Source organism: Macaca nemestrina, chromosome 6 (assembly GCF_043159975.1).
Source record: "Macaca nemestrina isolate mMacNem1 chromosome 6, mMacNem.hap1, whole genome shotgun sequence".
In the NCBI taxonomy this organism is placed as follows: domain Eukaryota; kingdom Metazoa; phylum Chordata; class Mammalia; order Primates; family Cercopithecidae; genus Macaca; species Macaca nemestrina.
The window spans coordinates 50,751,353-50,767,077 of record NC_092130.1 but is presented as its reverse complement, the minus strand read 5'-3'; the positions used below and the strand labels follow the sequence as shown (position 1 = coordinate 50,767,077).

The 15,725-nt window shown below is 35.4% G+C and overlaps 1 protein-coding gene across 2 annotated transcripts in view; it reads left to right on the top strand.

Moving 5' to 3' along the window:
- Nucleotides 1–15,725, top strand: part of LOC105467210 (ADAM metallopeptidase with thrombospondin type 1 motif 19) — a 282,043-nt gene that overhangs the window by 200,897 nt on the left and 65,421 nt on the right. Inside the window, exon 16 of one of the 2 annotated variants that reach the window (XM_011716699.3) lies at nucleotides 2,318–2,398. In XM_011716699.3, the coding sequence (XP_011715001.3) occupies nucleotides 2,318–2,398 (81 nt within the window). Of the gene's footprint in view, nucleotides 1–2,317; nucleotides 2,432–15,725 lie in introns of both variants that reach the window. The other variant, XM_024788331.2, reaches the window with a different exon arrangement.

The following is a 15,725-nucleotide window of genomic DNA, read 5'->3' as shown; positions in this document are numbered from 1 at the left end:
GCGTGACCCACTGCGCCTGGTCCCATTCCTCTATCTTTTTTCCCGATTTATTTTTATCACTTTGTTAAAAACTATGACTGTCACCAAAGTTGAGTCCTTGATTTCTCTTCTTGATTTTCTCCACTTATTTCCATGCCTTAACTTGGTGATTCTGTAAGGATATCTCGCAAAGCTACGTCAGTAGCATGACCTTTCTCTAGATTCCAGATGTTACAGGGTTCTTACTGGATGGTTTTACTAGTGTGTTGTACCATTTTGTTAGATACAAATTGCAAAACCAAATTTATTCAGTTATTACCAAAACTAGATGATTTCTCTCTTAACTTCCATGTTCCTGTAAATGATGCCCCATTCTCACATAGCTAATAATAAAGCATTGTGTTCAATATTTATTATGCCCACTTTCTTTTGGTTACTAAGTTCAGAAAATTTTTTCTACAGATTATCTTCTGGATTTTCTCCCTTAGCCTCCACTACTCCTGGATTTTACCATTAGTGTCCTGACACTGTCACCCACAACTATATCCCTGTTCATCTTGGATATCACTGTTAGACAAAGCCTCTCGAAGCCAGGATCCAATTACCAAGATCCTTGCTATAGAATGTTCAATAGTTTCAAATTGATAAATTCATTCTCCTGGGCATGCATTTAAACTCTCTTTAATAAAGCCACTCTCTTACATCTCATTCCATCAGAATTATTTCATTCAAGTACCAGTAACCACACCACATATCCCTTACTCTTCCTTATACACAGTGAACTCATCCTTTTTCTGTATGTATCTGAAGCCTACCCATTCTCCAAAGGCAGTTCATCTATTTACTTTTTTGTGAAGCTTTCCTTTATAAGTTGTTCTCTCTTCTGAATCATAGTGATTCTGTCTGATGACATTGTTTCCCAAGTATGAGTAATGTTTAACAGGGAAAAAAAAATCCTACCTCTGTGAATAAAAATAGCAGTGAAGCCTTGAAGGTAGTAGCTTAAACAACTCTGGTTTATAATCTTCAGCAGAGAACTAACCATATCATTTTGCATATTACCTTTTTAACATGATATTTGCCATTGTATTCAACTCATTTATATAAGGTAGTTATGCCTGTCTTTCCAATTCAATTATAAGCTCACTGAAGGCAGAAGTCACATACCTGACTTCTATGTGCAAATAGCCATTATGCATTTGTTTCCATTTTAATTGCTGCGTATTTTGTTCATGTGAAAAAGTGACAGTGCTTTTATGTTTAGTGTTACTGAGAATGGCCTAGTGTTGCTGAAATGTGCAATTCAATAGTTAAACAAACTGTGTTCTTGAATGGAAATTACTATTCTAAAAGCACATGGCACTACTTCCAGCCACTGCCACCAGGTGGGGTATATGCTACCTTTTGGTATATGCCAAATATCTAAATATTCTCAGGAAGATGAATAATTAATAAATAGGAGACAACTCTGGAATTAGGTCTTGTGCCTTTTTTAAAGCTTAGAAGGTAGACTTTTATAAGATACATGGATCTGCACAGAACTACTAAGAACAATATTTTAATATAATTGGAAAATAACTATTCAAGCAAAAGTAGGCATCTGTTCTCACTATTCTGCACTAAGTGAAACTTGAGTCTGTATTTTTCTACACATTTTCTCTTATCTCACTTTACCTTATCATCTTATTTCTCTTCAAGCATTATATCCCTAACATCTGCTGAAAAATGTTTCCTGAGAAGCACCTAATTTTGCCTTGGGTCTAGCTGTCTGACATCTTCAGAGATGACCCTAGACTGCTTGGTGTGACCTAACACTTTCTGTCTCCGGCATCAGTTTCAAAACCCTTTGTTAATATCCTCCAGAAAATGCTTGGTTCTCTCTTGTCCTATACTTCAGTACTCCAGGGATTTAGTCCAGGCCTGCTATATTTTCTCCAGCTATATATTCTTTTCCCCCACACTTTCTAACCTAAAGAAGTTCCCACAACAAAATCTGAGGTTTTCTGTTCTATCTCACGATCCACTGTGTTTCTAACCAGGCTGTTCCACTGGGTTTTTTTCTTTCCTTACAATTCATAAGGTATCAATGAGCTTTTTTTGTTGTTTTACATAAAATAAAAGTGCCTGTTTGTCCTCCATAGTGCTGTAGGCTCAACATCTTTCCAAGAAACTTCACTGGAAATCATGACAGCTTTTATATATAAAAATTTTTCTTTACGTAAGTAGTGAAATATCATAGCAATAACCAAAACCAAAAGGAAAACAAAAGGCAAGTCAATCAAGAAAAGAGATTTTGAAGGAACTCAAGATTTATTTCATGTTTTATTGACCCTTACAGGTTATGTAGAAGTGCTGGTGATACCTGCTGGAGCAAGAAGGATCAAAGTTGTGGAGGAAAAGCCGGCACATAGCTATTTAGGTAACCTGTGTTACAGACACAGAGAAGATCCAAGTACGAGCCCAACTCCCTGCCCTGAGAGTTCTATGATGAGGAGGAAGTCAATCTGTTTCTAGTTTTATGTTTGAACTTCCCAGGAACTATCTTTTGTCATATTAAGTAGGAATATTTTTCCTTCTCTCCCAAGGACTTCCCAGGAGCAAAAGCAATCTGGTTGTCTGTATGTTTTTGAGGGGTAAAAATTGCGTCCACATGTTAGTCCAAGATAAAAAAACAAAACAAAACAAAACAAAAACCTCATTGAATGATTTGGGTATGATTTATATTCATATATATTCCGTAACTATATTTATTTCACATATATACATACATTCACACACACATATACATATTAGTTGCATTTATAAATGAATTTATGTGTATATATATAATGATCATTTTATCAGGAAATCTTGTGGCATTTTTGAAGTAATGTTCTACATACTAAAGGACTTGATTTTTTAATGGAAAAGGGTTCTCTCTCTTGCCTCATTTTAGGAAAACTCACCTATGAAGAAAATATTTTTAAAATTTTTAACTATTATGAAAAGTACTGTATCAGTTATTTTAATCGTTTAATTAGGTCATTTCATGATTTTTAAATATATGAAAAAAAGTTGTCAAAATATACATGCTCATATGTTAAAAAAAAAAAAGTTTCAATCTAAATCTTGTGAAATGAGGTTTTATCTGGCATCCAGAGATAGAGGGACCTAATATGATGATGTCAGGCAGAAGACTAAATAATTTTCCAGAATTGTAACACTGTGTTTGTATTATCTTTACACACACACAAAAAGCTCTCAAGCCTATTTTTTGTAACAAAAATAATGTCCTCCCTATTTTTTCTTAAATGAGCAATAATGTCCCAATGAGGAATCCTTTGTACATAAAAACAACTCAGCTTACGTGATTGTTTCTACTCTGCAATATCAAAAATACACAATCTACACTCAGATTGAATTTTTTTCAATAGAAGTTGAATTCTAGGAGTAGAAAAATTTGAGGAAAGGGGACAGTAAAAGGAATTCTTTATCATGTGACACACTCATTACCAATTATTACCATTTGTTCCCAATATATGCATTGGTATTTAATCTATTTTACCTACTATGGTACAAATAGATCATACAGGATTTTCAAATACAGATTAAAAGTCCTGATACCCAGTTTTTAGAGACACTGGCCATAATCTAGACGATTTCGATACATTCATTCAATAACAGACAAGTGGTTATTACACTTGCATGTATGTTTTCTTTTTTCCAAGCTATAAAGGAATATATAGATATGTCATATGGAATTTTGTCAATTATACAAAATTCTAAATTATAGTATGGGTTATAGTAACCTAACACATATGACTGAATAAGCCAGGCAATATTACAAAGGTGACATCTTCATGCTGTCTCCAATTTCTTACCTCCCAGTCTCTTTAACCAATCCAGTCCTGTTTCCTGTCTCCCTCTACAGTAAATGCCTTTTTTAAGGTCAGCAAATACCCTCTATGTTGACAAATCTAATGTTACTTGACCTGTAAACAGCATTTAAAACTGCTGACCTCTCCTCATTTCATTAAACACTTATAGGACCACTGGATGCCCCTTACTGGTCTCTTTTGTGAGGTCTTCAGCCTCTTTATGTTTCCAAATGTTCCCATACTATAGGGTTCAGGCCTAGGTCCTAATCTTTTCTCTGCTATATTTTCTCCCTAGGGAATTACATCCAGCTCTATTGTTTTACACGTTTATTTTATCAAAAGTTTCATAGGTACCTCAGAAATTATAAGTCTGATATAGTTTGGATGTTGTCTCTTCTAAATCTCATGCTAAATTCTGATCCTCAATATTGGAGGTGGGGCCTGGTGGGAGGTGATTGGATCATGGGGACGGATTTCTCACAAGTGGTTTAACACGATCCTCTTGGTGCTGTCCTCATGACAGTGAGTTCACATGAGATCTGATTACTTAAAAGTATGTGACACGCACCCCCCCACCCTCCTGCCCCTTGCTCCCTCTCTCCCCATATGAGATGCCTGCTCAAGCTGCACTTTCTGCCATGACTGTAAGCTTCCTGAGATGCTCATCAGAAGACAAGCAGATGGCAGCACCACACTTCCTGTACAGCCCACAGAACTGAGAACCAATTAAATCTATTTTCTTTATATACTACCCAGTCCCAGGTGTTTCATGATAGCAGTACAAGAACAACCTAACAGAAAGTCCCAAATCAAAATTCCAAATAAAAAATTTGATTTCCACTCCATGCTAAAACCTCTTCTTCCTTTGGTGTTCTCCACTGCAGTGAATGTCACTGCATTAGTGTCCTATGCCTACTATAACAATTACTGCAAATTTGGCTACTTAAAACAACAAAAATGTATTCCCTCATAGTTCTGCAGGCCAGAAGTCAAAAATCAGTTTCACTGGACCAAAAGTCAGTGTTTGCAGTGTTACACTATCTCTGGAGACTCTAGGAGAACATCTATTCCCTGTATTTTCCAACTCTGGTGGCTGCCAGCATTCCTTCGCTTGTGGCCTTGTCACTCCATTGTCTGCCTGCATGGTCTCATTGCCTTCTCCTTTCCTTCTGGGTTCAAATTTTCCTCTTCTTCTCTTTTATAAGGATACATGTGATTGTACTTAAGGCCTACCCGGATAATTCAGGATAATATCCCATCTCAAGATCTTCAACTTAATATCTGTAATTTTTTAAAATGTGCCACAGAAGGCAATTATCTTAATTTGTGCTGCTATAAAAATGCCATGGATTAGGTAGCTTATAAACAACAGAAATGTATTGCTGATAGTTCTGGAGGCCAGGAAGTCCAAGATCAAGGCACTAATAGAGTTGGTGCCCTTTAAGGGCTCATTTCCTGATTTATAGATGGCATCTTCTCGCTGTGTCCTCACATGGTGGAAGGGGCTAGCTAGCTCTCTGGGATAAGGACACTAATCCCAATTATAAGGGCAGAGCTCTTATGACCTAGTCACTTCTGAGAAGATTCCACCTTCTAATGCTTCTAATTCTAACTTGGGGTTAGTATTTCAACATATAAATTTTAGGAGGGGGACACAAATATTCAGACCATAGCAGTAGCATTCATAGGTTCCAAGGATTAGGATATGGGTATCTTTTCCCCCCTCAATAAAATTTTTTATTGTAAAATATATATCACATAAAATTTACCATCACAGCTATTTTTAAGTGTCAAGTTCAGTGAATTCAGTGGCATTAAGTACATTCACATTTCAATGAAATCTTTTGAAGGAATACAAAAACCCATTTTAAAATTCATATGAAATTTTACATACAGAAGTGACCCTGAATAGTCAAACCAATCCTGAAAAAGAACAAAGCTGGAAGATGCAAACTTTCTGATAGTAAAACTTTCTACAAAGCTACGGCAATTAAAACAGTATGATCCTGGCATAAAGACAGACATCTAAACCAATGGAAAAGAATAGGAAGTTCAGGAATATATATATATATTCAAATGATTTTCAACAAGGGTACCAAGACCATTCAACTGAGAAAGGACAGTCATTTTTTTTCCAGTGGTGCTGGGAAATCTAGATATCCACATGTAGAAAAATGAAGTTGGACCTTTACCTAAAACCATATAAAAAGGCTGTTTTGTCCAGGGCTTTTGATTTTTGATTACTGATTTAATCTCTTTGCTAATTATAGTTCTATTTATGATTTATCTTTCTTCGTGATTCACTTTTGGTAGGTTTTGTTTTGGGAAATGTGCACATTTCATCTAGGTTATCTAATTTATGGTCATACAGTTGTTTATAGTACTCTCATAATCCTTTTTATTTCCATAGCATTGATTATAACATCCCCACTTTCATTTCTAATTTTAGTAATTTGAGTCTTGTCTTTTCTTTTGTTCCCTTAGTCAGTCTAGCTAAAGACTTGTTAATTTTGTTGATTTTTTCAAAGAACTATCTTTTAGTTTTGTTGATTTTTCTCTATTGTTTTCTATTCTACGTTTCACTTATCTTTAATCTTATTTGCTTTCTTCTACTAGTTTGGGATTCAGTTTGTTGTTTTTCCAGTTTCTTACATGGTTAAGTTTTGTTGTTAATTTGAGATCTTTTTTCTTTTTTAATGTAAGGGTTTATAGGTATACATTTTCTCCCTAGAAAAACTTTTGCTGTGTCCCATAAGGTTTGGCTTTGGCATGTTGAGTTTTCATTTGTCTCCAGATAATTTCTAATTCCTGATTAGATTTTTTTTTCATTGTTGCATTGGTTGTTAAATAGTATGTTGTTTAATTTCTACAAATCTGTGCATTTTCTGTTTCTGTTCTTGATTTCTAATCTCATCCCTTTGTGGTCAGAGAAGATATTTTGTATGATATTATATCTTTTAAGAACATAGATAGATATCGGGGGGGTTGTTATTCAGCTCATCATATTCATTAATTCCTATCCAGTAGTTCATGTCAAAACTGAGAGTCCTCCTTGATCCTTCACTTTCTTAACTGCTCTAGTGTGATGCATCAGGAAATCATTTCAGTTACTCAAAATTATTACTTTTTCTCCATGTACACTGACCTCTAACCAAGCTACTCTCTATTACATTGTCCTGCTTTATTTTCTGTATTACACTTATCCTTATCTGATTTTTTTATTTGTTCAAATTCTTGCTTTTCTAATGTCAATCTCCATTGTTAATTTTTGAAGGCATTTTGTTCTTTTGTCTACAATAGCTAAATCAAAGTCTGGCACACAGGAAATTACAGACTTTTTGAGTGAATTTGTTTAAGAAAAAGATGTTTCACACTTGGTTAGTATAGGCCAGTGCATTACATATATCCATAAATCCTCAGAATACCTCTATGAAGTAGGCATTATTAATTTCCCAATTTTTAAAATCTGGTAATAGAGTGACAGAAACTTTAAATTTCTTGCCCAAGGTTATACATCTAAGAAGCTGTGAACCTAGATTTGAACCCGAGGTGTCTAGGGATAGCATCTGGGTTCTTAGGCACTGAACCATGCTGCCTCCTTTTTAGTTTTATTATTTTAAGTAATTGTCTTCCATGCAACACGTGTGATTTAAAAGTACATGTCATATTTAAACACATTTTCTTTAAACTTCTCCCATATAACCTCTTTTTCCCCTTTTAAACCAGGGTGATCAACTAATTGTATAGAATTAACTCAGAAGGGTATAAATCATGAAATGACTGTTTTCTTCTCTACTCGTTGTCTCCAATTGTACTAAATCCCATCATTTTTCTCTGTTAGTGACCTCTAAACATAAGTCTCCAATCACTCTTTGTTTTTAAAAGACCACTTAGTTTAAAAGTTGAATCACATATCTGTCTCAGTTAGTTACTGTAAATTCTCCTTGTGCTTAGCCTTAGGCCCAAGTGAGCAGGGTCTTTTACTTGTAGAAAGAAACACTATCTATGCCCCTAAACAGACTGAATGCTGCTTTGGAGATTAAATCAATGTTGGAAATACTAGTATGTTACCATGTTTATTCAAGAGCACATTTCCTTACTTGCTAACTCAGAAAAAATAATTCACCTCTGATGAATCAGAGGAAGAGTGCCTTGGAGCACACATTCTTGGAGGCAAAGAGACCGGTTGCATAAACCTAGCGAAAGAATAGAAATAGGAAACACCCAGTAGCTTCCAAAGACGTTGAAGAGGTTGAACTGATGGAACTTGCTGAAAAATAGATGTGTGTTGATAGAGGATAAAAGTTCAAGGATGACTTCTAGGTTTCTGGCAAGTAATAGTAACACTTACTAATGTGGGACGCATGGATGAGGGGCAAATTTGGAGTAAAGAAGAAATGACACTGTGTTAAAATCACAGATTTCAGTCCTAGAGACTTGGCAAATAGATGCACTTCATAAATCACATTTCCTAAAGGCTCCTTTGGGCATAGGAAGGAAGTCATTGGAAATATTCATCTTGAAATAGCTTTAGCAAAAAGAAAAGAAAATAGAACCTTGGCAAACTGATCATTCTTAAACAAATTAACCTGTCTACGTCAAACTTATATTATTTTATAGAGATAATTAATCCCTTCCCAATATAATTATTGTTTTTCATCATTCCTTCTTCGAACTGTATTCTTAATGGCAATTATTATTTGCTTTTCTGAAGACTGTTGCATTATTGTCTTGTTAGTAATTTATCAAAAAGCCTAAACTGGAAAATATTTCAGATAGATCTATGTTGTATCTTTGCAAAATCATTGCAGCTCACGAGTCTTTAAAAAAATGTCGAGAAGGTCATATGCATCTACTTACCTTCCATGCAGTTTTGTATGTAAAGCAGGATGGACAACTTCTCATTAAAAAATATTAAAATGAGCAAAATTCAAAAGAAAAAAAAACTTTTTATAATGTACCTGTCATGTAGTCACTTTGGGCTGCTGTAACAAAGTGCCATGGACTTTGTGGCTTATAAACAACAGAAATTTATTTCTCACAGTTCTGGAGGCCAGAAGTGTGAGATCAAGGGTGCCAGCATGGTGGGCTTTTGGTGAGGGCCCTCCTTCTGAATTGCATACTGCTGACTTCTAGCTGTGTCTTCACATGGCAGAGAGAGAGAGGAAACAAGCTTTCTTGGGACTCTTATAAGAACACTAATCCCATTCATGAAGACTTCACTCTCATGACCTCATCTAATCCTAATTACCTCCCGAAGACTCCACCTCCTAATAAGATCACATTAGGGGGTAGGGTTTTAACATGAATTTAGGGGGAGGGCACCAATGTTTAATCCTTAACACCTCTGAACTGGAAAGAAATTAAAGAACCCTTAGATACCAAAAACAAAGTGAGAACAGGAAGCCAGAGAATTAGGCTGACTCTGAAGACCCACCTATACCTGATTCTGGTAAGCAGGTTTAGACTTTGAGAGCTACAGGGACTCTGTGGACAGAAAACAAAACCTAAGGCCTTTACAAAGTGTGAGCTCTAGTAGGAGAGCCCTGCATAAAGCAAGAACACCAGGTTACAACTTCACTGTGGTGGAGAGATAGAAATTGCACCACAAAAGGTGGAAAAAAGAAACTGTATCTATATTAACTTTAGTACTAAGTGGAAGTAGAAAATCAATTTTCTTGAGAATTTATAAGGCAAATCAAATCCTCATATGGGTTTCCAGCACCAATTTACCTTAACTGTGAAGTTCAGGGTTCTCAAGACTTACATGGTTACTAAGTTGGTTGGCATGTGCAAGTACAAATCTACACACACACACACACACAAACATATACACACTATATATATACACACATATATGGTTATTCAGATATTCTTATATATATTATATATATGGCTATTCAGATATTCTTTTTCTTTTTGTGTCAATTTTGGTAACTGATATCTTTAAGAAAGTAATTCCCTTACCTTGTCAAATTCATTGGTTTAAGCTTGTTTATAGTATTTCCTTATTATATTATAATACCTCTAAGAATAATGTTTTGTCACTTATCTCTAATGTTTTTAGTTTGTGTCTATTTTTCTTAGATAAGCTAATGTTTTATCAGTTATTTGATATTTTCCAATAACCAACTCTTGGTGTTAATGATTACCCCTATTATTAATTTACTTCTATTTAATTGACTTCTGCCCTTTATTAATTTCTTGCTTCTATTTACATTGGGTTTATATTTATTTTTTTCTACCATTTTAAGGTAGAAACTTAGATCATGAATTTTATTGCTTTCTTCTTTGCTAATGTGATAATTTAAAGCTATAGGATTCCCTCTAACCACTGCTTTAGTTGTATTCTACAATATAGTCTTAGTTCAAAAGATTTTCATATTAGCACCATGATTTCTACTTTGATTCATGAGTTACTTATAAATGGATTGTTTACTTTCTAAATATTTTTATTTTTTAAAATAGATATATTGTTATTGATTTTTAGTTTAAATCTGTTCTGGTAAGAGAATATATTCAGTATAATTTCAATTGAGACCTCTTTTATAACTTATGGCATCTATTGGCCAGTGACCCATTTATACTTGAAAAAATTTGTATTCTATTAATACAATTGCTGAGTATAATCTCTAAATATCAATTAGGTATATTTGGTTCAGGTCTTCTATATTTTTACTGATACTCATCTTTTCTTCAGTTAAGGAAAGTATTGAAATTTTCAACTAAAATTATGGATTTTTCTGTCTCTTTTCAATTATGTCAGTTTTGCTTCATGCATTTTGATAATTTAGCATACGCTTAGGATTGTTAAGTCTACTTAACAAATGTTATGTCATTTTAAAATTTTAAATTTAATTAATTTTAATCTTAATGACCTTTAAAAACACATGCCATTTTTTAAATCTCAAAATACTTCTTGCCCTTGTCCATGGTATCCATTAATTATATGGCCATTGGCTAGGCACGGTAACTCACGCCTGTAATCCCAGCACTTTGGGAGGCCAAGGTGGGTGGATCACCTTAGGTCAGGAGTTCAAGACCAGCCTGACCAATGTGATGAAACCCCATCTCTACTAAAAATACAAAAATTAGCCAGGTGTGGTGGCATGTGCCTATAATCTCAGCTACTTGGGAGGCTGAGACAGGAGAATCGCTTGAACCTGGGAGGTGTAGGTTGCAATGAGCTGAGATCACACCATTGAACTCCAGACTAGGCAACAAGAGCAAAATTCCATCTCAAAAAAAAAAAAATCATTAAATCCATTTTTTTATATTTAGTGTTGCATGCTACATCTTTTTTCATTCTTTTTATCTTAACCTTTTTTTTTTTTTTTTTTTTTTTTTTGAGACAGAGTCTCGCTCTGTCACCCAGGCTGGAGTACAGTGGCACAATCTCGGCTCACTGCAAGCTCTGCCTCCCAACTTCATGCCATTTTCCTGCCTCAGCCTCCCGAGTAGCTGAGACTACCGGCGCCTGCCACCACGCCCAGCTGATTTTTTGTATTTTTAGTAGAGACAGGGTTTCACCGTGTTAGCCAGGATGGTCTCGATCTCCTGACCTCATGATCTGCCTGCCTCGGCCTCCCAAAGTGCTGGGATTACAGGCGTGATCCACCGTGCCCAGCTTGTTTTAACCTATGTATTTTTAAAGCTCATTGAATACTGTGAGATTTTTCATCTTCTTTAGCCTGACAATCTGTCTTTTAACCAATGTCCTTAGTCCACTTAAACATAATAGAATTTTGGCCATATTGAATTTGTTTTCTGTTTGTTCTATCTCTTCTTAATTCCTTTGTTCCTTTTTCTCTGGCTTCTGTTGGATTGAGTACACTTTTTACTATTCCAGGGTCTTCTTTACTTGCTTATTAGCTAGAATTCTTACTTTATATTTTTAATGCATTGTGTAGCATTTACAGTATGTATGTTTAACTTATTACAGCCTCCTTACAAATTATTTATACCATTTTATATATAATGTAAGCTCCTTAAAACAGTATACTCCTCTTTTTCTCTCCTTTTTGCTATTATGCATCTTACTTTCACATTTCCTATTATCAGTTTAATTCTACATATATTTTAAACACCAAAATACATTGTAATCATTTTGCCTCAGTTATACTAAAAATAATATAAATTTTTTATACATTTACCAGTATCAGCTTCCTTCCTTCCTTCCTTCTAGACACCTCTTTCCATCTTGAACCATTTTATTTCAGCCTGAAGACCATTCTTTAATTTTTTTTATGGAGTAAGTCTGCTGACATTTCTCAATTTTTGTTTGTCTGAATATGTATTTACTTTGCCTTCATCTCTGAAGGATATTTTCACTAGATATAGAATTCTATATATATATTTTTTATTTTTTTTTGCTTTGCTTTCTCTCTCTAAATGTGATATTTTATTGTCTTCTGGCTAGTGTTAGTTCTGATGATATATCCAGTGAATTGTTAAATCTTTTACCCTGTTTTAATGTGCTTTTTTTATCTCTAGGCACTTTCAAGATTGTTATCCCTATTATTGGATTCCAGCAGTTTGATTATAATGTACATTGTATGGCTTTCTTTATGCTTAGTTGGCTTAGATTCCATTGCATTTTTTAGATTCATAGGTTTGTAGACTGTATCAAAGTTGGAAACAATTTTGAGCACAATGTCTTCAAATAATTTGTATGCCTCCGCCCACATTTCTGGAATTCTAGCTACACATATGTTACTCTACCAGCTATTTCCCATGGGACAGTTATGGTCTGTTCATTTTTTTAGCCTGTTTTATTTTTAGAATCCAGTTAGTTTCTATTATATTAGCTTTCCTTCAAGTTCACAGATGACTTTTGCAATATCTAAAATGTTTGTAAATCTGTTCAGGGAATTTATCATTACAGATATTATGTATATTTTCCTATTCTGTGACTTTATCATTACAGTTATATATATTGTTTTCTATTTCTATTTTATAAATTTATTCTGTGAAATTTGATTTATTTTTCATAGTTTCCATTATTCTTCAATATTACATATTTTTCTTTGAATTATTGTGCATACCGAACATACAATAGCTCTTCAAAAATCTTGGTCAGCCGGGCACAGTGATTCACACCTGTAATCCCAGCCCTTTGGGAGAGCGAGGCAGGCAGATCAGTTGAGGTCAGAAGTTCGAGACCAGCCTGGCCAACATGGCGATGCCCTGTCTCTACTAAAAATACAAAAATTAGCCAGGCGTGTGGCAGGCACCAGTAATTCTAGCTACTTAGGAGGCTGAGGCAGGAGAATTGCTTGAACCCAGGAGGCAGAGGTTGCAGTGACCTGAGATGGCGCCACTGCACTCCAACCTGGGTGACAGAATGAGACTCCATCTCAGAAAAAAAAAAAAAAAAAAAAAAAAATCCTTGGTCTACAAATTCTATCATCTCTATTATTTAGATCTCATTTTATTGGCTGATTTTTCCACTGATTATGAAGATTGCAATCCCTGACTTTTTCCCATACCTAATACTTTTTGGTTGGCTGTTGGATATTATGAATGTGACATTGCTGAAAGACTGTATTTTGTTATTTACTATTGAGTATTGAGTTTCATTTTGCTGGACAGTTAACTTATTTGCAGATCAGCTTAACTTCTTGAGGTTTTTAAAAGCTTTGTCAGTATGCATCTAAAGTAGCCTTTGCTCTAGGATTAGTTTAACTTTGTTTCTTATATGTAGCCTTCTTTTGTTCTCCACTAAAGACTGTGTGTTCAATAAAATCTTTTCAGCTGCTTTAGCCAATTTGAACTCTATTCTCTGTGTCCTCAACTCACTGAAGCCCTTGCCCTCATCATCTGTGCTCTGTGTGGGTTCTACCTCTCAGTCAGGGGGTCTGGTAAATATTTTCAAGCAGAAAGCCAAGCACTTTTAGAGATCAAATCATTTGGTCTTCTCTTAGGGATTACAGTTCTCTGTTGTTATTTACCCAGCATCTGAGAACAGCTGTTTCATACATTGTCTAATTTTCTAGTTATTTACAGTAGGAGAGCTAATACAGTTTTAGTTATTCAACCATGGTGAAGAGTATGATTTCTAAAAGCACATTTTTTTAATTAACGAATTAAAAACAAAAAACAAGAAACATACATACCTAAAGTATTGATTCTTTATGTGAGGCTGCTATTAAATGGTATGGATTTGAAGGTACATGTGTGTGCCATTTTCTGGAGAATGCTGAATTTCAAAAATACCAATTGAGTCTAAATATACTCTAGCGACCCCCAGGATTTTTAAAGGCATTTTAATTAGAGATTTTCCAGAAATATTTCTTTATATTGTGCCCTAAAAGTGTACTGAAATACAGAAGAAAAAAATGGAATTGTACTGACCACAGTACATATCTAGGCCAAAAAGATTCCTCAAAATACTTAACAGACTTTAATGAAAATCAGGAAATAATTTACCTTTTAAGAAAAATCATGAATTATTTTATCAATTTAGCATTATCTAAATGAAAAAAATATAAAGTTCAATAGAAATAAAAATAGATCCTTTAAGAAAACTAGATTGGGCCCGGCACGGTGGCTCATTCCTGTAATTATGGCACTTTGGAAGGCTAAGGTGGGCAGATCACCCGAGGTCAAGAGTTCCAGACCAGCTTAGCCAACATGACGAAACCCTGTATCTACTAAAAATACAAAAATTAGCTGGGAGTGGTGGTGGGAGCGAGCCTGTAATCCCAGGTACTCGGGGTGCTGGGTCAGGGAGAATTGCTTGAATCTGGGAGGCAGAAGTTGCAGTGAGCTAAGATCCGGCCACTGCACTCCAGCCTGGGTGACAGAGTGAGACTCCGTCTCAACAACGAAGTTAATTTCTGTTATTGCTCCTCAACTATGTTCTTTTGACAGTTTTTACCATTTCATTATTTGCCATCATAACCCATCTGTTTTCTCATCCTAGAACCCTAGCATCATACTTCACACTTCCATTTACCCAGGATAACCAATTCATTACCATGTTCTGTCCATTTTTCTCCTAAATAAATCTTGTTATTTTCATCCATTCCCTTAATCCAAGCCACCATTACTTTCAGTTCGGTTACTATGTTAGTGTTATATCTTATCTTCCCTGTGTAAATTTACCCTATACCAGCCCATTTTCCACAGAATATTTTTCAAAATATTTTAAAGTTTTACTTTCTTTTTTTTTTTTTTCCCAGACCATGTCTGGCTCTGTTGCCCAGGCTAGAGTACAGTGGCATGATCTCAGCTCACTGCAACCTCCGCCTCCTAGGTTCAAGCGACCCACCCACCTCAGCCTCCTGAGTCACTGAGACTGCAGGTGGACACCACCATACCTAGCTAATTTTTGTATATTTTGTAGAAATGGGGTTTCGCCATGTTGTCCAGACTGGTCTCGAACTTGTAAACTCAAGCCATCTGCCCACCTTGACCTCCCAAAGTGCTGGGATTATAGGTGTGAGCCATCACACCAGCCATTACATTTTTTTCTTAGGAAAACTCAAAATACTAACAAGGCCTCTCTGGTCTGGCTAGTCCTTATTTCTCAAGCCTCCTTCCTTCATAATCTGCTTCAGCATGTTTGACTTCATGCACATGGGTCTCCTGGTCCTGGTCAAGCTGCGGTGAGCTTTAAGTCCTTTCCATGTATGGCTCCCTTAGTCTAGAATGCCTTTTCTCTGCTTCCCTTATTTCCCTTTACTAACTTCCTCAGTAAATAACATCCCTCAGAAGAGCCTCTCTCAACTCTGCCACGCAAGTATCACCATGTTGTAGTCAGTTGCCTACGTAACTTGTTTAATGTCTGGCTCTGCAGTTAGAGTGTAAGCTCCATGAGGACAGAGGACATATACATGTTGTTCACTTTGGGGGTTCCAGAACTTTGAATGTTGCCTGAGTTATAGT